Raw genomic sequence first — 23,691 nt, 5'->3', positions numbered from 1 at the left:
CAATGTGCATTCATTTTTGCATGCTGATAATCAATGAGATATATACATGACACTACAGCAGCGTAACCTATAGCCTCGACAGGCTGTAGCAAGCCCCCTTCTTCTAGTTTCAGACCGGTTTCTGGAAGACTAAATCTGTGTACCGTAACCTACCCTTGCAGAACGTGACTGAGGGCGCAAAGGACGGACAATCGCACCGGACTACTGGGGGGGGGGCTCGGATGAGGTGTTGGAACAGATTACTTGATTTTAGAATTTTAGTCGACATTCTTTTATAACAGCAGTGCCACAGGGCATTGCAGAGGTGATGGAAATGGGGTTGTTGTACGTGGGATTTATTCTCATTTTGGAGATCATATTACCTACTGGAGCAATTGAAGGTAAGACGTTCTTGTGTTCTCCTGCCTTGTGCAACTCCACTGCATGTGTCCACTTTCTACTCATGTTCTACATAACTGAGTTCAAGATACCAGTGTCTTTAAACCTTAGGCTAATCGCCTGTGTTCGCTATGAGGCCTCAGGCTACGAAGGCAAATGTTATTGATTGTTGAGCAGTGTTTGGTTCTGGGGATATGCAATTATTGTTTGTTTCTTTATCAAAGTAAAAATCCTGTGCCAATTGTGTAACCACCTGTGTAGTCTAGTTTTAATCATTCCACCTGTGTTTACCTCAACTGCAGAAGTCACAACAAAACATCTTTCGTTCTTTTGCTAAATGTTACCAGTGCTAATCAATACAGAAATGAAAGATTTTTTTTTATCACAGTAGGCTTGATAGCTACTCGATTTCGGAAAAGCTTAAAGTTGAACCATTTACAAGGTAATACTTTGTTGCCTATGACAATATTATTAAGAGTGGCCAGCCTATGGCACAGGTGACCAGTCTATGGCACAATCTCAATGCAATTGTAGGGCCTGGTTATGTCCATAGGATATGCATTATATGCAATATGCAGTAGTCGATATCGAAAATGTTACCCATTTGACTATCTTTTCATCCTGCTGACCAACATTATAGACGAATCGTTCTTCTAAACGATCGTGCTTCAGCATTGTTGACGTTATGGCACAAATGTCAAACGAGAATTTAACGTTACGTTCAGGTGAAATTGTCGAGGAGATTGAAGCAGGTTACAAACGCGGGTGTTGCTTATCAAGCCTCAATCTATCACTCCCACATCTATCACTCCCATTGGTGAAAATAGGTGTCTCAGTTTGTATGTTTGTTTTGAGTGCCATGCTACTTAAAATAGGAAAACAGTGTTATTGGTGTTCAGACGAGAAGTTGTGGCTTGTCTCGACGTGCACCGCCGTTGAACAGAGGTCTGAAAGCTGAAAATCTACCACATCCCTAAGTGAAATTTCAACCCACAGAACGCCTTTGCAAAAATACCCCAAATACTTTGCTTTGACGTGCACGATTTATAGATTGGAATTCTAAGGCCTTCAGAATGCTGATAAGTGTCCAGCTGATATGAATATTACACCACATCTCATTAAGTTCTTGAAAATGTGCTTTAAGGATGTCATCCGAAGGGAATGTCATAGAACTGTACACACAAGCATTGGCACAAACCAAACCAGAGCAACAACAACTATTATTATGCATGAGCAAGTTAGATCCTTTTAGTTTCAGTAATTTTGTTTGGGTGTTTATCTCTTCTGGTGTGCTCTGTCAGTGTCATAGCCACCAGGCCTGGAGCTTGGCCAGCTCCAGGACCCTACAGGAGGACTGGTCACTGTGAGGGCTGAGAACTCAGCATGCGAGCCACCTCCATGAGCCTGGAACATCTGGCTGGAGGGAGCTCACAGATCCAGCAGGGATGTGACTGTGGGGGAGAGACTCCGGAGGGGCCAACGGTGGGGTGGGATGTGGGGGGGGGGGGGGGGGGGTGCAACTAAAACAATCTTTACCAGAAACCATTGCTTAGGGGGGCAGGCCTGAAAAACATTGTTGTAGCCTCTGGACAAACTAGTGATTAGAGAGCGCCATCCTCACTGGGTAGAACTAGACAGCTGAACTTGATGTCATGCTGGTGCCATGCCCCATGACCAGCCAGCTGTCCAGTCCCAAAGCCAGGCAAAGCAGGGGAAAGAGGATGTTGGGGGGGGGGGGGGGGGGGGTGAGTGAGTGAACAAGTGGATGGATTTTTGAGGCCAGGGTCGGCCACTTGAGCTAAAGCACGTGGATTTGTCCTGGTTGGTTACAGCGTAAACTGGGGATTGTGGAGGGGATTGGTGAGGTCAAGGTCAGAGGGTTAGGTCCCTGCTTCATTACCGTCTCATCTCCATGGGCTGTTTGTGTCCGGTGGCATATCAACACGACTTTCCGCAAGCCGTGGAAGTGAGGCGATGATCCTCTTATAGATGCAAATCCATGAACGTTGGGTGACCTGATGGGCACACTTGGTCTAAGTGCTGTGAGAATGGCAGGAGGATTGGAGACCTCATTTATTTCAGGATGAGGTGGTTTCAGTGTCACACATGATTCACTGTCATATCATACCATAGTGTTTTACTGTGATATGTACTCGTGCATCTACTATTTCTTTGTTATGAAAGACGATACATTTCCCCCCACAGTCACTGGGTTGAAAGGGAGAATGACAACCAAAAATTTGGCATAGAATCTGAATCCCATTGGTCAGATGTGGTGATGTGGGTTGTGAGGGATGAAGGGGGGGATTGTTGGGAGGTCTATGCGTTTGAGTTCTCCTCAGAACTAGTACTTAAAACATTATCAAGAAAAATGTAGCACCTTTACCACTAATTCAACAGATACAAGAATGTCCATTACTCTGTTCTTTACCTGTCCTGTCATGCAAGAATGACACGTTTCCCCCTCCCCCTTGAGTTGTCTGCAGACTGTAAATCTACTATCGAAGTGCATCTTGTGTGTTGAGATGAGAATGTCTTTTCACAAGTCATTGTATGGCCTTCCAATAGTTTTGTATTACTTCCAGTGGTATTTAAGCACAAAGCTGGGCATGGCGTGGTATTTGGAACCTATGTCATTCGTGAAACGGTAATACCCGCAAGCAAGAGCCTTGACAATAACTGTCAAAATATATCCCTTTTTACCCTCCTCCTTTCTGTAATGCATGATAGACTTCCGAGGAGACTAGAGGCTAAAGCCAGATTAGCATTAAATGTCTTGTGTATGTTCTCCCTATATTTGGAGAAGGCGTGAGGCCTTAGATGAAAGACTGTTTATTGTCGGTGAATAGCAGGGGTGTACTATAATGGGTGTTTTCTTGCTGCCACATCAGTGTCTATTCAGTTTAGCTCGCTAAGACTCAGAAGGAACTGTATCTGGATATTGAATAAAATGGTGACTGTGGGTGTTAGTGTGGCATGTGACGATGCCATGAATCGTTGACAAGGAACCATCAAAGGCAGATCGTTTGACTTGGTGAATGATTAAAGACGCGCTCAAAACACTTCCTCCTTCGGGAGACAAGGCTACACTGATCTATGTTCCATGTATTTCACACAAGAAGACCACATAACTGTTCAAATGTAGCGCCTGTTTGCAACGTTTGCCTGACATCCAGCATAGGCGTGTGGATACGGGCTTTGTAACTGTTTTGTTTTCCTATTGCTGTGTGATGAACTCTTCACCCGAAACCTCCGGATCCACTGTCTGCCCAGCGAGCTGGACCTTCTCAGTCCTCTGGTGACGCTGCAGTCGTTCTCCTCGGTCAATCTCTCTTCAGCCTCCAGCACGAACACACACACTCGGATACATTCAAATGCACATTGACACACACACACACCTCAGTTGTGCTTTCCCACACAGGCTGGGGTTTGGATTTGCTCTCGGCTGGAGAATCGATCAAACACAAACATACTCAGTGAGCTTTGTGACCTGGACCGGGAGAGAGAGAAGCTGATGCGTGGTGATAAGATTCCAATTTCATGGACGGCTGCCATGTGTCAAACCTGTCTGCTTCTATAACACCCACAGCCATTGAACTCTCTCACAAGGGGCTGTCTATGCATGCGGCATACATCATCTGCTCTCTCAATACTGTTCTGATGGCCATGGAATTCCTGTTCCTACTGCTCCATAGCCACAATTTGGAGACGACGGTTGAAAGAAAAAGAAAAAAAAATCTCAGAACTAGATTATAGGGCGTGTCTATTGGAATTCATCCCTAAACTACAATAAACAGTTTGGCATGTTGTCCACAGCTGGAACTCTGTATTATAATTTAATAAAGGGGGTCAGAATGGAAGGGATTCAGCGCAATGCACCCGTCATAGAAAACAAGCCCATTTTCCACGAAGAAGCTTTTGATATGCAAGAATTTCTGTTGTTTGCCTGCGTGTTCATCCAACATTCACCATGGCCTAATTCTAGGGCTCCTGGTTTGTTGTGTTGCTGAAATCTTCACCAGACACAAGTAAGCCAGCTTGGGTTTGTGGTTATCTCAGTTGCAATGAATGCCTGGATTTATGAGGTGGGCCGTTATGTCGGTGGCCCCTGTGTTCTGTTTTCATTCCAGCTGGATCAGGGTGGACCTTTCTGCCAGGGGTGTGCAGAGCTGTGTTAGAGAGGGGGGTTAGGAATGGCCACTGTCCCTAACTATATAGACCCATCTATAAATGTAGATCTCTCCTTCCCTCTGTGTTTTTCTGGGCGGTTTCTCTCCGTCCCTCTCCTGCTCTCGCGCTCCGGTTTACTGTCTGCCGCGTTTACGCCCCGGCCCCGCCGAGAGGAGGACGGCGTGACCAGCCTCATCGTGTTACCTCTGAGGTCACTGGCGGACCCTCTTTTGTTGCGCTTCGACACAGAACGGGGGCTGTTGGGCGCTAGGGGTGGGAACTAACCGCCTCCAAGTTCAGCTGTTGTTTGTATGCATGTTCGACCACTTTGAAAATGACTGTTGAGGATTAGAACCTGAATGGCCCACGGATATTGTGTGTGGTCAGTAAGCCGGTTAATGCTCTACAGATACTAGGCAGAGGCTAGGCGGCCACAAAGCTAAGTGGCTGTTCCTGTTGGATGGACACTGCACAGTGCCTCCATTGAAGAAGCTGTGATGGAGTGACCAAGCCTTGGTGTGCGTGTCACTTTTCTTTTTTTTTCTTTTTTTTACAAGCTTCTAGCTGTACAGTATATTTGTCTTTGTTTAAGGGACATCTCTGTTTAGTCCCTGATTAATCAACCCCTGATGATACATTGTTTGAATGTTGGTGTAAAAGTGCCAGTTCCAACTGTCACCCCATAATAATTTGCAGGACAAGGCATTCCTTTACATCTGAAAGAACTTTTACTTTTGGCTTTGTGGCTCTGCAAAATTCCAACAGAATAATAAATGCTCCGTAAAATCCAGGAATAACAAGTAGTTTCTTTGCCCTCTCCTTCCTTCCCAAGGTCTTTGTTTGGTTTTAATTGTTACTTGTCTTGAAACAAAGATTCTTGCTTTGAAAAATCGCTAAAAGGAGACACCGAGAAATGATTTCAAACTTGACCTCAAGGGCCTAATTACATGCTGTGGTTGTTTTTGCTTTTCTAGTTGATGCAGGCAGTGGTGCTAGCCGAAAGCCAAATTCCTCTGAATGTGGAGCGGAGTGAAGAGAAGTGATGGCTGATGGGAAACAGAGTTCCCCGGCATTGTTCCCGATACACCGCTGTCACATATTCACACAGACTGAGACAGTCACAGACAGTCACAACCCTAGGGCCTATTCATACTCAGTCAATTCAAGATTTCCATTTGCGACTTATCATTTATCATTTAACAGCATGTAATAGAATCCCCGCACGGTTGAAACCACTCACAATCTGAAATTATTGATGATCTGAATTACACCAGCGGAGCTGGATTTGTGAGATGCTGTTATTCCACGTTGATGAGCTCACTGTATGCAGGTTTTCTGTCTGTGTGATGTCCAAACATTGGTACTTTCTACAGTTATGAAGACATTTGCCTTCGTTTTCATCCTGGCATGCTCCTGGGAATGATAAACCAGGACAAAGGTGTAATCGGACTCTGTTAGGGATGGCATTAAAGACATTTCTTAGTCCTGAAGGCATGCATTGTACAGTTATTACATTACATACAAGACGTACTAAACACAACTTGTACCATTCAGCCAAATGGTAACAACTTGTCCTCGAAATTCCAAATCCCTCACCCTTTCGAATTGCTCTGAAGCTTCCGAACATCTTTAAAAAGTAAGAGTTGGTTTGAGGCAGACACATGAAATCAATTACAAGGTGCTGGAATGCTCTGTGCGGGGATCTGGAGTTGATTTGTGGAGCTGGGATGGCCACATTGAGAGGAGACCGATGGAGAGGGAGGGAAAGTGGGTCAGTGGTGTGTCCCAGCTGAGCAGGGTGTCTGGAGGGAGAGGAGGCCTCCGCCATCTGACTGACTGCTGCCTAATGGAGAGGAGGCAACACCACTTTCTCTCCCTACTATTTATCTCCCTGTCAAATGTCTCTCTCTCTCTCTCTCTCTCTCTCAACCTCATGTCCACATTCCTTCTCATTCACCAGCAGTGCTAATGTGCTAAATGTGTTCTAGGATATATACACAGACACAGCCCTTTTTCTCTCGTTGCGCAATGCCAAAGTCATTAACCTAGATTGGCAATAGGCAGAAAACTACAATGTACAGTATTACTACCCATTAGGAGCGTGATACTTCCTCTTGGACTGGCGAGTCCCAGTCGCTGATACAGTAGCCTTCTGTGACCTCATCAGAGACGTGTGAAAAGACGCCCACTTCTCAGGTATGTCTTAAACAAATATTATGACAATTTCTACAAAGTGGGCCAGACATGGAGCATTCCTGGCCCTGAGAGAGGGAGAGAGAGGCTGTGTGTGTATTCATATTTAATGCCTTCAGTGACTTGCCCTTAGAGCTTTGCAAAATGAAAAATGCTGCCAGCACAACATGCAGCAATTTCATCAAAGAGTGTGAGGGAGAAACTGTTTGATGCAGATCAGGGTGTCTGGAGACATAATGAAGGATGAAAATAATGGCACACTAAATTTCTTCTTGAAGAAAATGAACAGTAGTATGATCATGCTACAATTGGCACTTGCCTTCATACTGATGAACAAATCTGTTAAATTTGCCTGGGTTATTATTTCAAAACAATAACCTGTTAGTCCAGTCTGACTCCAGAGACTAATGAAAGACAAATGAGGGAACCTTTCTAATATGAAGAGAAAAGTTGACTTTTTATTCTGACTGAGAGATCTACATGTTTACTTTTTGGGATTATTATTCTCGCCATCAAGAGGGTGTTACATAGTTAAGAGGACTCTGTGGAGATCAAATTGGATTATGGCAGCTGTTGACATCACAATGTGTGTCAACAATATTATACCTATATTTTAAATGCATTACAGCAGACTTTATTACCACGTGAAACTAAGTCCCTGGTTGGACCTGTTAAATGAAAGTGGATTAACAGTATTGAGTGATGGGCACTTTCCAGGCTTCCAGTGAAGGCGGTGTCATCAAATCACCTTTTGAGCTGAGGCAGGAGGGAGACCTGAGGGAGACCTGAGGCAGGAGGGAGACCTGAGGCAGGAGGGAGACCTGAGGCAGGAGGGAGACCTGAGGCAGGAGGGAGACCTGAGGCAGGAGGGAGACTGGTTAGTGGGAACGTGTCAAGAAGAAACTACACCGGAGACAAAGGAGGATGCCAACACATACAGGCCAGTTGTGGCAGGAGCTTTTCATGTTCCTTGATTGAATGGTGTTTGGTGTCAGAGTCCAGTCCCATACGAGGGATAGAAAGCCCTCCCCCCTCTTCTTCTCAGAGTTGAGACTCTGGTTAAAATCCCCAGGTTGATTTGCACCTTCCAGAAATTGTCAGCGTTTTTTGGCCGGGCCTTAGGAAAAAAAGAAAAAAGTGAGCCTGACTGAATTCACAATCCCCATCTCTGTTTGAGATATTTCAGCGAGCTTTGAAAGGAGCCTGCCGAAAGGTGGGAAATGTTGCCAGATACCCCCCCCCCCCCCCTCATCCCTTTACTCCCCAGTCCGCAACCTCCAATTAGGCCTGAAGGTTCTCCTCGTCTGAGTCTCTCAGCGCTGGTGTGCGGAGCTGCGATAAAATTAGAAGCCGCAATGTTTTATTTCCAGTTTTTATGCCCAGTCATGAGGAACAAGTTCCTCAGCCCAGCTGCTAAGAGGCAAAGACGCCCTGAGAGGCCTGGGGGGGGACTGCCCACACATAGGAGCTTGTTCTGGACTTCAATACCTCCACTGATCCTGGCGTGTGGTTGGCTGGTTGGTTGTGCGAGGCAACGTTGTTTAGGCTCATGAATTGGTGGGACGGCTAAGGAACAGCCAGTGTTTGAGCTCACAGCACTGCTTGATGTAGCAATGGATCGCAAGAGTTGGCTTTTTCTCGCTGTCGCTCTTTAGTTTGCTGTCGCTGGCCTTCAGACGAAGGTTTGAACTTCCTGCTGTCTCTGCTCGTGGGATTGGGTGTGTGCATGTCGTCTGAGTCGATTCACTCGCTGGCCTCCAGCCACTCTTTTTACAGCTCTCCCTCCCTCTCTCCCTCTCAGTCTCTTTATTTTTCTCTTCCCCATGCTGCTGTTATGGCCTTGTAAAGTTTATGTGTACTTTCCACTTTGTACTCACACATTACCTCCTCGAGACGTTTGCTTCTTCTGCACTTGCTGCTGTGTCACTAGGTTTAAATGCAGCTTAAGTGGGGCAGAGGAGTGGAGAGTTGGTGCGGCATCTTAACTTCCATCCCTCCGCCTGCTGATCTGCCTTGACAAAAAGGTGTTGTTAGCGCAATAAAGACTTGATCGGATCTTATCTTAGCTTCTAATTGTACTTCTAATAACCTGACACTCATAAGACCCAGTGGTTGGACCCCCTCACATCCCCACGCACGCACACGCTCAGACTCTCAACAGTGCACAAAGAGGCTTGCGCTTAAATCGCTCTGTCTGACAGAGTACAGGGAAACGAGACCGCAATGATGCACTGCCCTCCTCCCTGTAGTCCTCTTGTGATTGCAGTCACATCCCAGCCCCCTTGCGGTTTGCCACCCCCCCCTCCCTGCCTCCCTTCCCCCAAACACCTCCAGTCTGCCAAGTGTAGAGGGAGGTAAGTCAACCAGGGCGAGGGAGGGAGGGAGGGAGGGAGGGAGGGAGGGAGGGAGGGAGGGAGGGAGGGAGGGAGGGAGGGAGGGAGGGAGAGGAAGATAGATACAGACAGAAAGTGGGAGAGGTCTGGTGCAGGTTTCCACAGAGAATCCCAATGAGACAGTCTACTCTGCTCTGTGTTGTCCATTCCAGAACGCTGCTTCTCGCTAACACCAGTAGATTACAGTACTTGGGAGCTTTCAGATGAAATATTTACAAACATGACCGTTGGTATTCTTCAGTGCTTCCTGTCAAAACCAGCGAAATCCAGTATTACATTACATTGTGCCATTATTAGATATCTAATCACAATTGTGTACAATACAATAAATGCTTGATACTAAACTGCACCAAAAAGGGTTCACTATGTTTCTCAGTGTGGTTGAGTCTAACTAAGTCAGCAGTGTGCCAGAGTATCGTAGCTTATGAAGGCTAAACTTGTGGTACTACCCTGCGGTACACCTCAGAAATATCCTCTGACTGACTTCCCTGAAATAATGTACCACATTAAGGCTTTATGGAGGTCAGAATGAGTGGAGACAAGCTTCAAAGGGCCAATCAAAAAAGAAGAAAAGCTGACAATAGTGCCATGTTTGCATAATGAGAAATGAAACAACAAACGAGGAGTCCGAGTTGAGGAGTCAATTTGAAGTTGAGTTTGTTCTCTGAGTGGAGTGAGCCTGTGGAGCTTTTGAAACAAAGCCTGACATTAACTTAACTTAACCCCTTGAATGTCACTCTAACCTGCTGTGCCAATAATCTGCTTCCTTGAAGCTGGAAGATTCCAGAAGGGAATTGGTGAAGGAAACAAGCTGGTAGTTAGTCCTGCATGAAGTAAAATATTGATAAGCAGTGTGAAAGTGTTACGTTAATTCACTACAACTGTAAAAAGTTAATGCTTTACTATGCTCAATCCTTTAGGTAATTGTATCACGTTTTGACAGGCACTGCATTATTTACAGGAATCTTAACAGATTATCTTTCTTTTTTTCTAGCTCCAAAGACCTGCAGCCCAAAGCAGTTTGTGTGCAGGGAGGACCAGATAACGTGCATCTCCAAGGGCTGGCTGTGTGACGGGGATAGAGACTGTCCGGACGGCTCTGACGAGTCGCCTGATCTCTGTAAGTACTGCAGGGCTCTCTAAAGATACAGTCAAACCAACCAGGTTTGAACAATTATGTTCTCATTTCTATTTACAAGTGCTGTTATTATAAATACATGCATATTTGCCTTCTACAGTCATTTGTCTTAGACTGGGTTTGTGATTTGAGTTACTATCAAAATAAATAAGATATAATAAATAAAAAAAGAATCAAATACAAGCCTTTATTCATTAATCAAAGCTCAGGCAGATTGGAATCGGGAATTATGTGTAAAACCAAATTCGAGATGTTGAACCAATGTTCAGTTGAAAAGGGGTCTGGGTGGAGGATACAGTCTGGTTCTGCGTTGTGTCCTTCAGTGTGAAGGACACAGCATTGTCTGGCTCCAGCTGCGTGTGACTTGGAGCTCTAATGACTGGGCCTTGTTTAGTCTGCATGGGTCTGCCCAGGCCTGACCTGTCTGGTCTGTGAGTGTCCTGTCTCAGGCACTCACATCTGACAGACTCTACACGCCACCTAAACGCATACTTGCATACTTTCACTGGGAACACGTCTGACAGTGCTTACAGTATGGTGAGGCCTAATGGTGTGTGTGTGTGTGTGCGCATTATGTCTCTATGTGAGAGAAATAGTGATAGGGTGCCTGACAGATTGATCCATCTGTCTGTCTCTCTCTTACAGTGTGTGTGTATCTCTGCCTGTGTGCCACACCTTACATCCGTCACGCCACAAACATTCTCAACAATAGTCTGGCATGCACAGACGAGTGGCTGACACCCAACATCAAGGGATTATTTGTTGCTGGAGTAAACCTGATTTAGTATTCACAGATGGCCATTTGATTTCAATGTGGTTGTCCATAAATCATCATCTGTTGTTTTGTTGATAGAGAAATGAAATCAGGGCTGTTGAAGTTGAGAAAGTTCATTTCATTGAGGGCATTAGAGTTCCCCTCATCCTCTGAGTTGTCAAGCTTTCCCCTTGTGGGTATACAGCGCAGATATTTTTCATTTCACTCTCCGGAACTCGCTATCTTTGGCAGTTTCATCCATAACCGGCCCATTTCAAACCTCTGTCGCTTCAGAGTCAATGTGTTGCATGGAGATAAACAAGAAAGAGCCGGCTAAACTGTTCAATATTCCCTCTCTTCTCAACTTCCTTTGCTGCTCTCTCGCACTTATGTGGCTTTACATGCACTCCAAACAACATGAAATCTTCTCCTCAATAGCATTTTAATGGAGCAGCGGAAGAGTTGTGCAACGCAACTTATGTTGTTGTTAAGCTAGAGGTTGTTCTCATTAGTTGAATGTATCTTTCTTTTGCTCTCCTGAGTCCTGTCTACCAGAGCCATTGAGCTCAAGTGAAATTTCCATAGCACTTATGTAATTTGTCCACATGGACAATGGAGTGATTCATCTAGTCAAAGAGAACCGAATGTCTTGATCTGTGTTTACCCTCAATTACGTATTTCACTTGGGCAGTGGCCTACTATTACCTCATCTTAAACAGAGAGACCCCTCCTTGATTCATATGAGTAAACAGTAGGACTGTCCGTTATGGTTTCAGAGCAGCAGCATAACAACGTGACCTCATGTGGAGCGTGCGGTTCACTCTATCTGTTTCCTGTTCAGAGATATATTTGTACATGCGAGTTATCTCAAGCTATTCATTTCTCTGGATCTGCTGTGACGCCAAGCTAGCCATTAGGACGGCTGTAAAGTTATTGTCATGAACCTTTTCAGTATGACTGCAATTGTTTTCGTGTATTAACCTGTCGTTCCCTTCAGTTAGATTATCATCGGATGGAGTGGTTTGGAGTCTAGACTAGACTGGATGAGAAGTTAGTAGGAGGGTCTGGCCGGAGGTTTTTATAGAGTCTGCTACGAATGTTACCCTGATGATATACGAGGGGAAAAAACCTACAATTTAATTACCTGTATGTTTTTTATTTAATGGTTTTTTTATTTATGTCTGTGCTGGATATAGGATGTCTCGTTTGATTGTATGGTCTGTTTAAAATACAACCTAGAAAACAACATCAACAGAGCTTCTCTGAGGATTGGAGAAGAAGTTAACCATGCTGTTGACTTTGGATCTCTGCTATTCCCATTAGGACGTCAGAACTGTTAGGAGATCCATCTACAGGATTCTCCCCTGCTTGAATAACTGCCACTCTGCCTAACAGGCTGTAAACAACATGGGCTACTGGCCTGACAACAGCCCCAGCCCCTGTATGGAGATGGCAGAGCAACAGATCAGGGTTCTAGACATCACAAATAACCTCCAGAGTGACTTAGTATCTGTTGAAGTCAAGCCTAACTCCTGGGAATCTATTTATTTGTGTTTGGGGAGTTGAAGGTGTCCTTGTTGTTTTATGCACTCCAGCGATAGAACATTGTTTTGTGTTAAAGGAGCCTGTCTTTCTACTCAGGGGTAGAACGTGTGGTTGAAAGTCAGGGGGTGCAGACCAAATTCCCATGTCTGTAGGGGTTCGTCTAAACATGTCTACTGACCAAACTGTCTGGTTCTGAGGTTGAATTAGAGCTGTAGATTGCTGCTGTAATTAAAACATTATCTCCAGTGCAAGTTAATTACTAACTAGGAGGTTGGGCTTCAAGGTAGGGCTCACCCAGATTTCACAAGGCAAACACGAAACGCAAACCTTTCTTTATGTCTCCAGTTTTCTTGCTGTGGTTTTGTCATTCTCTGTCTTGGTTCTTGTCTCTTAGTCTGTTCTGTCTCTCTGAGTCCATCTCTCGCTCCCACTCTCTCTTTCCTCCATTGCTCCATCATTCTATCTCTGTGTGGTGTCCTCCTCCTTCCTGGCAGGCTCTCTTCCTATCTGTGAGCAGGATCACTCTGCGGTCTGGCTCCTCTGTATATCAGACCTTGTGACAAACACCCAGCCAACATGGACCTTGCTGATTTCTTAAAAGGCCAGAAGAATAGAAAAGTAATGCAGCCTGGGAGCTTCTCTCCCCTCGCTCCCTCTCCCCTTCAAGTCTCTTTTCTCGGCAGCCTTCCCTCAACAGCGAAGTCGACAGTCAAACTCTTCCCACGAAAGGTACATCTAATATGCGCACAACCGCTTGTTAGCGTTAGCAGGTACCCTAATAGGTTTTCAATGATAACCATCTACCTTAAATTTCAGGGCAAAATCCCACCTGTTTGTTTTACAGCCCCCCGTAAACCCACCTGCCTGCAGTCTGGAGAGAGGGAGGGGGGGGGGGGTATGAACGTGTGTGGTTTCGTCTGCCGACGATTGTTTGATCTGCGGCAGCTAGCTACCTGTGGAGGAGGAGAGGAGTGCAATGCTGCTGCTGCTGCTGCTGCATTTCAGAACCTAATTGCACCGTGGTTCCCCTCAACTATTCACCTAGGCTGTTATTATCCTGAGAGGGTAAAGATAGCCTGGGTTCTCTGAGAAGCTGTTAGGCAGCCAGGCTCCCATCACAGCTCTTTGACACAAGTCTGTTGATGCTGGGAGGCTGTTGGAGCACATAATCATTTTCTTCCGCTTTGTTTAGGAGCCGTGGCTACCTTGTTGGGGCGCTTGGACCCCCCCCCCCCCCCCCCCCCCCCCCGGGGCCTGTTTTTACCAAGGAAGGGTGGTGTGTGTGTGTGTGTCTGTGTCTGTGTACGTGTGTGTGTACAAGTATGTGTGCGTGCGTGTGTTGCAGGTTCAGGTTAGTGAGTCGTCTGCTGTGGGCCATGTCATGCCCCAGTGTCTTTCTCACTCTCTCTTTCTTTCTTTCGCTCTCCTTCCCCTCCTCACGCCCCCAGGCCATGTGTGGAGGTGTGAATGAACCTCTCCTAACCATATTTTCTCTCTTTCTTGGACTTGACATGCTCCTTCACAGCAATTACCCATCAACCCTGGGGTACAGGAAGTGACTGACTCAAATCCAGGGCTGGAGCAGCAAAGATGGTGGTTCTTACTCCACAACTCCTTACGAGTGTGTGTGTGTGTATATGGGGAGGGGTGTGTCTTTTGCTGGTACGTATCAGGAAGCGAAAATAAAAAGAATCCATTCAGACAAACTGCAATGCCAGCTCCCTTGTCTCTGGGCTATTTCTGCCGTTGGGCCTGTGCAGCGTCAGCGAAAGCTCATGTCTTTATTTCCGTTTTCTTTTCTGTTCTCTCCGTGCGGATAATAGAGTGTACTGTAATGAGGTCATGACATTTTACAGGCCAGGGGTTTGTCAGACTGTTTTCAATTATTTGCAAACATGAATAACTCAACTGAAAACCTCGACCTCTGCCAACCTTCATTCCTGCACAATTGAAGAACTACAATTCTTCTGAGAGGCCTTTTCTCATAAAGTTGACAGCTGCTATTCATTGGTTTTGATTTTTTATTTATATATTTTTGTTTTCTTCTCAACACATTTGCATTTTCCTCTGACCACTTTAACCTCTTTGAATCTGCCTCAATGAATATTTCAGTTAATAGATCAATTTAGGAGATTCCTGTAAAACAGGAACACAAAAACCACTTCTGAGGCCTGTATGCAATTAAACAATAGCTGCATGAGGAACAGTCATTGTGTTTCTATCTGCCCATGAGAACAGATGTAGAAGAGAAGCACTTTCCTTCCGCTACTCACCGTGGAGAGATCCTTCTCACCTCGCCGACCGCTTACACTGCCGTTTGCCCCCCCTTCGTTCTTTATCCAACTTTCTCCTTTATTTACAATGCAAATTTCAGTGAGAGTGGAGCTATGAGGAGAGGTCGAAAAGCGTGTGTCATGTAAATAGTCGGTTGTTATGTTGAGATGGTATGTTAACCAGTTCCATTCAAGGGGAGTAAATGAGCTGATGACTCCACACAATTAGCACTTGTTAGTGTGTCCAGCCACACCAGCCCGTGGCTCTTTGTAGCCTCTCTGGAAAACGGACCTGCAACAGCACTTTACTTTCACTCACACACTTATAGTGCACTTATACGCACACACAATTTGACACTCATCCACTCTCCATGAATTCCCTCAGTGTACCATGATTGTCTAAGTGCGTGATGATTGAAACCCACCCGCTAACACGTACACCCTCGTATACTCTCATGACCGTTTAGAATGTGGTTTTTCATTTCATGTAACATGACAAAGTAATATTCAGGGGATATACTAGGGAATGTTATCTTATAATGGAATCATGATGACAATGGATGGCTGCAGGGGCTTAGACAGTGGTGGCATGCCTGTCCCGAGGTATGATTTATAGCCACACACAGACCACATACAGACACACACACGCGCCCACGCTGTTGCTCATCATGGCCCCACACACACACACTGGCTCTCTGCAGTACATCCTCTGCCTGAGGGAATGTGCAGGTCTGGCCGAGCAGGGACAGAGGGGAATGAGGACAGGGAGGCAGGCTGGGAGATGGAGTTATCTTCCACCGGCAGCTGCCCCGGGCAACAGGGCCACACATCAAGGTTATCTGTCCATCTGGTGGCCTTGAGCCCCAGGCTGGAGGCCGGAGGCTGGCTGCTGGAGGCTGGCTGCTGGAGGCTGGCTGCTGATCCAGGGAGGGAGGACAGCTGTCTGGGCTGTCCCCAGTCACGCCTGGGCATGCCCTCCAGGACTACCAGAGTCACTGCAGGCCTGGCAGCCAAAGGAGCAGGGATGGTGTAGGAGGGATGGTGTAGGAGGGATGGTGTAGGAGGGATGGTGGAGGAGGCATGGTGTAGGAGGGATGGTGGAGGAGGGATGGTGGAGGAGGGATGGTGTAGGAGGGATGGTGGAGGAGGCATGGTGTAGGAGGGATGGTGTAGGAGGGATGGTGGAGGAGGGATGGTGGAGGAGGCATGGTGGAGGAGGGATGGTGTAGGAGGGATGGTGGAGGAGGCATGGTGGAGGAGGCATGGTGGAGGAGGGATGGTGTAGGAGGGATGGTGGAGGAGGGATGGTGGAGGAGGGATGGTGGAAGAGGCATGGTGGAGGAGGGATGGTGGAGGAGGGATGGTGGAGGAGGGATGGTGGAGGAGGCATGGTGGAGGAGGGATGGTGTAAGAGGCATGGTGGAGGAGGGATGGTGGAGGAGGGATGGTGGAGGAGGGATGGTGGAAGAGGGATGGTGGAAGAGGGATGGTGGAAGAGGCATGGTGGAGGAGGGATGGTGGAGGAGGCATGGTGGAGGAGGGATGGTGGAGGAGGGATGGTGGAGGAGGGATGGTGGAGGAGGCATGGTGGAGGAGGCATGGTGGAGGAGGCATGGTGGAGGAGGCATGGTGGAGGAGGGATGGTGGAAGAGGGATGGAGGGATTGAGTGAGCCGATGAGTGCATGGCTGATTCAGTGAAAAAGAAGGCTTATTGTAGAGAGTAACAAAATGAGCAGACCAGCTTTAAAGCTTTAGAAGAAAGAAGAAAAAGGTTTGCAAAACTGCCCCCCAAAATCCTTTGTAAATGAATAGTCATGTACAGTAGAAGTAGGGGATTTCCTCCTCGGTGTGTGTGTGTGTGCGCTCGTGCGTGTCTTTTAGAGTATGAGAGTCAGTGTGACTTTGTAGGCATGTGCGGGCGTATGTTTGTGTGCGTGTCCATGTGTCTATGCAGGTTAGTCTGCATGTGTGTGTGTGTCTGCATATGGGGGAATTCAGGAGTACAGTCCCGTATCAGGGAGCAGGGCAGGCGATGGTGCATCTGCAGAGGAAGGAGCAAAGCCCAGTAAATCCCCCCAGCTCTGTGGCACTGAGCCCTCCTCCGACTCACCGGCCTATCAGCAGCTAGGGAACTCGGACCTTTCTCACGCCAGCCAGGCACCGCTGTCCTCCCTGCCGTCCCTCCTCGACCGGCCGGCCGTCTGTGTGTCTGTCTGTCTGTCTGTGTGTCTGTCTGTGTGTCTGTTTGTCTGTCTGTCTGTGTGTCTGTCTGTCTGTGTGTCTGTCTGTGTGTCTGTTTGTCTGTCTGTCTGTCTGTCTGTGTGTCTGTCTGTCTGTCTGTGTGTCTGTCTGTGTGTCTGTTTGTCTGTCTGTCTGTGTGTCTGTCTGTCTGTCTGTCTGTTTCTTCACTCCCCGTCTCCCTCCGCATGTGTGTACTCTCTAGACATGGAAGGAAGTCATGGTAACCTTAAACCATGATAGTAGAGAGTAAACGCAGTCACTGACTTGCCACTGTTGATTCACTGATAACAAGTCTCAGATTGCTTGATTTTAAGCTTGATGAATCGGTGTTCACTAAACCGTCTCGTTTTGAGCCTCAGATTTGTATCATCACAGGATGTTATTACACTGTGATACTTTGATATATCAGCCCCTTCATCCCTCATGCGCTGACCCACAGAGGCTCTGGTGGGGCTACGGGGGGTGGAGCCCACACGCTAGCTACTGTACACTGTGACTCCAGCCCAGTCGCCGGTAACCCCCGCCCGCGCCTCCGGCCCCCCTGCGGGACGTGTTCATCAGAGCTGACAGAGGGCTGAATGGTGGGGCACAACGGAGCCCCACAACGGAGCGCAGGGTTGAGGGTCAGGAGGGGGAGGGGGGAGGGTGAGGGTGAGGGGGCGCCGGGGTAAACTCAGGCTTTTATGGTGGGGACAAAAGCTCAACATGGAATCACAATGCAACGTTATTATGTCACGCCGGGGACAGTGGGGATGGGAAATGTGTATGTGTGTGTGTGTGTAGTAATGTTTTGGAGATGCCGGGGGCGGCACACGATGAGGAAGACAGTCTCTCTGACTGACCTTCCCTGGCAGCAGGGCTGGAGCACCAAGCCTCGGGGGGGAGGGAGAGAGAGAGAAGTGGGGGTGCATTTCAAGGGAACACCCAGGTAGCGACAAATTACTTCTGACAAAGGATCACCAGGCCATGCTTTACTCCCTCCCCCATGGCTGAAAATCGAATTTGAGTCCATAGCTTCCGTGCTTGTGTAAGGAGACACACGGCATGTTTAACAAATCAATCTACTTTGTTTCCACTTTGCCACACATTGTAAGCCAGTTGAAAACCTCCTGTCAGATGTCAGTTGTTTTGTCAATGTGATCCTTGTCGAACACCTCAATCACTCTGAAACACACTCAAAGAACAAAGGCGTAGACCGCACCAAATCTTTCACACGAGGCAGAGAGAGAAAGAAACCTTGATGAGGCAGAGAGCCCAGGGTAACCCCCCCCCCCTCCCTCTTCTCCACCATCTAGTTTCAGTGTGATGGACAACCACAGTGCGTTGGTGTAATGTAATTATCCTCATTCGGGGCTACTGATAGGTATGAGGGAGGTAATTTTCCATCTCTCGCCATGCATGAAGCCCTCCACACCACCATCATCACACTCCATACATTGTTCTTTCTCTCTCCCCCCGGCTTTGTATTCAAAGCTGCCTCGTTCGCTCCCTTGCTCCCTGCACTGTATTAAAATGAAACAGGATAATTTCGACAGAAATTAATTGTCATGGAATAGAATATGTATTATTCACTGGTCACAGCCACCATCTGTAATAACCCTGGAACCTAATGACTGTAATGTGGTTCTGCTCATATCGCTGGTGTTTTATTTGAAGATGAATTCAAAGATGAGTTCCCCCGTCGCCGAGATTAAAAAACCATTAAGCCCGATCCGTTTATCATGTTTGTTTGATTGCTGCTCTGTAATTGCAGCTCGTTTTCCAACGTGGCAGTTGGAGAAGGGAAATCTCCAAACACTTAGGAAATCAAATTGTTTCAATTGAATATGGATTCGAGTATATAATAATAGATGAGTCATTTTCCATCGGCAGAATGTTTTCTGTACTTACTCTGGGCCATCAACATGAGTCTACATCTGTGTGTGTGGGAGTGTAAGGCATGTGCGTCAAGCGCTTGTGTGACTGTGTTAGTTTGTGGAAGAGAGAGATTGCAGAAGTGTTGCTGGGGGTGTCTCCGGCTGCACACATGACGCAACTCCCAGACGAGGAAGGAAGCAGCCTGCCTGTGTCCGGCTGTCTGGGTCACATCACGACCTCCAACAACTTCCCAGACATCATCCCTTCACTTCAGTTGTTCCGACTAGTTGTGTTGACCTGAGTGCTGGAGCTTCTGATTCCACCGTGGCCCCTAGTTCCTTTGTGTGTTTTGGTGCTGTGTGTTGTTTTCCTGTGGCGTGTGGAGCTAGAGAATGTGGAATGGAAAGGTTGGCGTTCTGACAGCCTGTCTGTGTCACTGTCTCCTTCAGGAGCAGGGGCATCTCAGCCATGCAGCCTGCAGACTCTTTTTCACTTGAATTCGACTCAGGGAAACGCACAGAAACGCACATGCTGCACTGTCTCATGCCCAAGCTTACAAACAGCAGCACTGCGTTGATGTCAGTCAAAAACAATGAGGCAATATTGTCATAAAGTAACTCCCCTCAGGTTTCCCCTTGCTCTACAGAATGTCTGTGTGCCGTGGCCCAGTTATGGTCAAAGCCCTCTTGTCCAGAGTTTATTGAATGTTAAGCGCAGCAGCTTAGAGTAGGGAGTCAGTGGGAGGGCTGTTAGTAATTTGTCAGTAGGCCCTGAAGAGAGAATAGCTGCTGTTCGAGCTCTGCTCCAGGTGTATTCCACACACAAGTTCACTTCTTTTCAATGCTCTGGTTAGAGCAAGCTGCCTTGGAAAACGACAGGGTTTCTGCCTAGAGCTGTACTTGTCGTCCCTTATCAGGGGCTGTCAGCAGTGCAAGGTATGTGCAGGTCATCTACCAGACAGGTTAAGGCCCAGGGATGGTAGAGTGCTTGAGGGTGACTGCCGGGTGTGTTTGTGCTGTGCCAGTGGCCATCATGGCTTCTGAGATTTCCACCTTCTCATCACACTGCTCTACTGTAACAGTTCCACATCTGGTTTTGCTGAACTTCACATGAAGAAAAAAAAAATATTAAAGATATCTCATGTGCTTTTAATGAAATGTGCTGTAACCTGGCTATACACTCCAAAGCTAATGTTATTTAAGTTGTTATTCCAGGATGAAAACATTGTAAAAATATATATGTCTGGTTTCCACAATCTATACTGTCTAAGAGAATCTTAATCTTGTCCCATCTAAGAGACAATTGCTTTCATGAGAGTTTTAGTTTCATCTTTGGCTTTGAAGGAGAATTTCAAATCCAATCCAAAGTGCCAGTAGATTACAAAGACAGATAAATAACAGATAAATAACAGACAGATAAACTGATAAAGACAGGGAAAAGCCGAGGTGGCCAGCCCTCTGTAAGCCAGCCCTGGCTCTGTCAGGCCACGCTCATCAGGTCTCAGCTAGCTGGCAGTGGACACCACAGTCATGCAGATCTCTTTCCTGTGCAGGAGGTGAACTTCATTCTCTCTTGTATTTTTCTAAAATGGGTCAGCAGATGTTATGGAAGGAGGGAAGGAGGAGGAGGAAGAAGAAAAACAGCCAAGACAAACAGTTTGCTTAGTAGCGTGGGCAGAGAGAAGAGAGAGAGAAAGGAAGGAAGGAAAGGAGAAAGAGAGAGATGAGGGCTTTCTGTTCTGTTTGACACGGAGGAGAAATATGGATGCTTTTTCTGCGATAGACAGCCCTACTCTAGATTCTGCGATTCCTGCATCTGGTCCACAACATTCTCAGTGGTCCTGCTAAAAGTTGCTTTGCAATATTGTGTCTACTGCACATGTTACACACATCCTATGCGTGTGTCTGTGTAAATATGCGGGTGTATGTGTGCCTGCATGTTGTTGTGGTGGAGCAAGATCTCTTGGCCAGCTTCTACAGTAAGGCCACCCCCTACTTGGTTCAGGAGCAACACAAAGACCTGTTAGATTAGAGACGAGAGGGGCAGAGTGTAGTCACTCCCTCTTCTGGGAACTCAAATCTTTCATACCCTGACGCTCTGCCCAGCACCCTCCCTGAACAACAAGTCACCAGGCTGGAGCCTAGCATGCCAGATAACACAGAATACTAGACTCCCACATTAGAGATGGAAAATGTCCCAACACTTGGCTTATGTACTCAGTGATGCTTTCATCTTTCATTTTAGTTTGAATTTGTCTTGAAATGTACCAATAAAATAGGCTGAAGAAACCCTTTTTGACTGTCGTGGATTCGAGTTTGTTTTCTGGATGTGTAAAATCTATTCCAAGCTACGAAGAATAAACAGATTTTCAGATACAATCACAATTGAATTCAAGTCTTGAATGATGGCTTGTCCAACCGTTTACAAGTTCCTCTTGTAACGTTTTGCAGTTTTGACCATGTGAGCGTATGAAGGATGTCGATGTTCTCGAGATTTGGGCGCAAAGTTCAAAGGTGTATGTTTTGATGTCTTCTTTTCCAGGTCCACATAACCGAGTGTCCCAGTGCCCGGCCAATGAATATGGCTGCCTGGACATGGATCAGTGTATCCCCATGAGCAAGGTGTGTGACGGAGTCCTCGACTGCAACGACGGCTGGGATGAAGGGGCCTTCTGCCGAGGTAGAACACACTTAAACACGCCCTCCCTCACACACACTCAAGCACACAAGGTCTCCTTTACTCTTTGCCTAGTCACTTACACAACAAACACGTCCACACTGCTTAAACATCACACAACCAAACTCATTCTCTCCAACCCTTCGTGCCACTTTGGGCCAGAAGATTGCCCTTTCCCTCAGCAGTCTGTAAGTGCTCTCTCTCTCTCTTTCACTCTCTGTCTTCCCTCTTTCTTTTTTCTTGCCCCTTTTGTCTGCTCACCCCAACTGCAATCTCTCGCCAATACATGGTCCCATCAGCCACTGTAATGAGCTGGCCCCCATTATCACAATGACTCTCTTCTCTCCCGGAGAGAAAGTCATTAATCTATCAATCAAGCCAGCCAGGCTATTCTGATGCTAGCAAGTTGAGCATTCATCCCCGTTAAGCCAGGAGAGAATCCCATCAAACGGCTGATATTAATCAGGGTGGGATAGAGGAGGACACAGTGAGTCCATGAAGTCTCGTAGACGTGGACAAAAGAGTAGGGAAGGTGTTTCATTGTAAGCAGGTTTAAAAAGCAGACCCCTAAAAATAGCTGGCCCATGTTGTGCCTGTTCAGATGAAATGATGGGTGGAATTTTGACTGGAGTTGAGAGGAATCTGCCCAAGTGTGTGCATCAACTACCATCTGCCAATCTCTCCACCCTGCCAGTTGGTAGAACATTGATATGTTGGTCCGCTGTTAGCAACTGAGTTAGTTTAAAGTACTTTCCCAGAATCTGGTATATTCTAACGTGTATTGTGAAAACAAATATTGACAACCACCCCTTTCTGTAAGGCCAGATTCATGTGGCCAAAGTCCTGGAACAAGTTCTGGTTAGTGACCAAACGGCATGACTCAGACTTTACCAAGAACACAAACAAGCGCCCCACCATACCTATACACCACACACAGATAACTGTTTATTTGTCTTGATAATGACAAATCCGTAGCATTGTAGGGCATAGGCATAGAGAGGGCCAATTGGATTAAATCATGGTGGACTTTACACAATGCTAATGAAGTCACGTTGGGATGACACACACTCTCCGCCTGTCACCAAGTACACAGACCCAGCTGTCCCTAGACTAAGCACGCACACTCATACATATACTCACAAACACACACACACACATACACACGCCCATACATACTAACTCTCCCTCTCACACACACACAAACACAGCAACAGTATAGCCAAACCTTCAAGGTCCCCCTTTTGCTTCTGTCATTTCACAAGCATTCCAGTGTTTGCCTTAACAAACTGCAGGGTTGTGCAAACGCTCCTACACACACACCCACACACCCCATACAAACACACACACTCTACTGATGTCTGAAAGCAGACTTTGTCATATTGTGTGTCCAAATAATTATGCCAAAGTTGTTGACTGGAGGAGTCGGGGAAGGAAGGACAGGAGGCATGTTAGTCAGGAAAAGATTCTATCATACTACAATAAATTCCCCTGGCGCACACAATATATGGGCTGGGATGTGGGAGGTTGCGTGGTTTGTGCGAGTGGAGAATAGCCAGAGTTTGGCCTAGGTCGGCCTGCCTGTGGCCTCTATATGGTGTCAAGTCTGGTACTGGGTTAGCTTTAGCTTGCTAACTGCCTGGCTGATGTGATCTATGGAGCCTGACTGAATGAACGTGTGGCTAATTTGTTAGCTTTTCATCGTCGCCCTGCTCCCAAACAGGGAAGCTGCGTGCAGTCTTCTGTCTCAGGCTCTGACAGGCCAGAGTAGAGGTTTGACCTCCTCAGCAACGGCTGAATGACACGTTTGTTCTCCAAAGCCACCGCAAACACCTGAGGTGGAATAGAAGGTCTCTTCAGCAGGTCCCCAGGCTCAAGGGGAGCATGTGTTCCCCTACCTCGCTCCGCCTCCTCCCCCTGCCCCCTCAGGGTCAATGGACCTGTTCAGGGGGAGAGACCACCCCAGCATACTCCACTCCAAGTGGCAGATTGATGGAGAGGAATAACTAAGTCAGGGTGACCGAGCGCTCCAATCTTGAGCTCTCATCTCTTTCCTTACTGTCACAGTCCCAACC

At 46.9% G+C, this 23,691-nt stretch overlaps 1 protein-coding gene across 1 annotated transcript in view; it reads left to right on the top strand.

Annotated features, from left to right (window-relative positions):
- Nucleotides 1–221: 221 nt before the first annotated feature.
- The window catches only part of lrp1ab (low density lipoprotein receptor-related protein 1Ab), an 82,303-nt gene continuing 58,833 nt past the window's right edge, over nt 222–23,691 (top strand). The window contains exons 1-3 of the mRNA XM_067239669.1: nt 222–380; nt 10,129–10,254; nt 21,485–21,622. Coding sequence (XP_067095770.1) covers nt 308–380; nt 10,129–10,254; nt 21,485–21,622 — 337 coding nt within the window. The 5' untranslated portion in view covers nt 222–307. The remainder of the gene's footprint in view (nt 381–10,128; nt 10,255–21,484; nt 21,623–23,691) is intronic.

Source organism: Osmerus mordax, chromosome 7 (assembly GCF_038355195.1).
Source record: "Osmerus mordax isolate fOsmMor3 chromosome 7, fOsmMor3.pri, whole genome shotgun sequence".
Classification (NCBI taxonomy): Eukaryota; Metazoa; Chordata; class Actinopteri; order Osmeriformes; family Osmeridae; genus Osmerus; species Osmerus mordax.
This window is presented reverse-complemented; position numbering and strand designations above follow the sequence as displayed.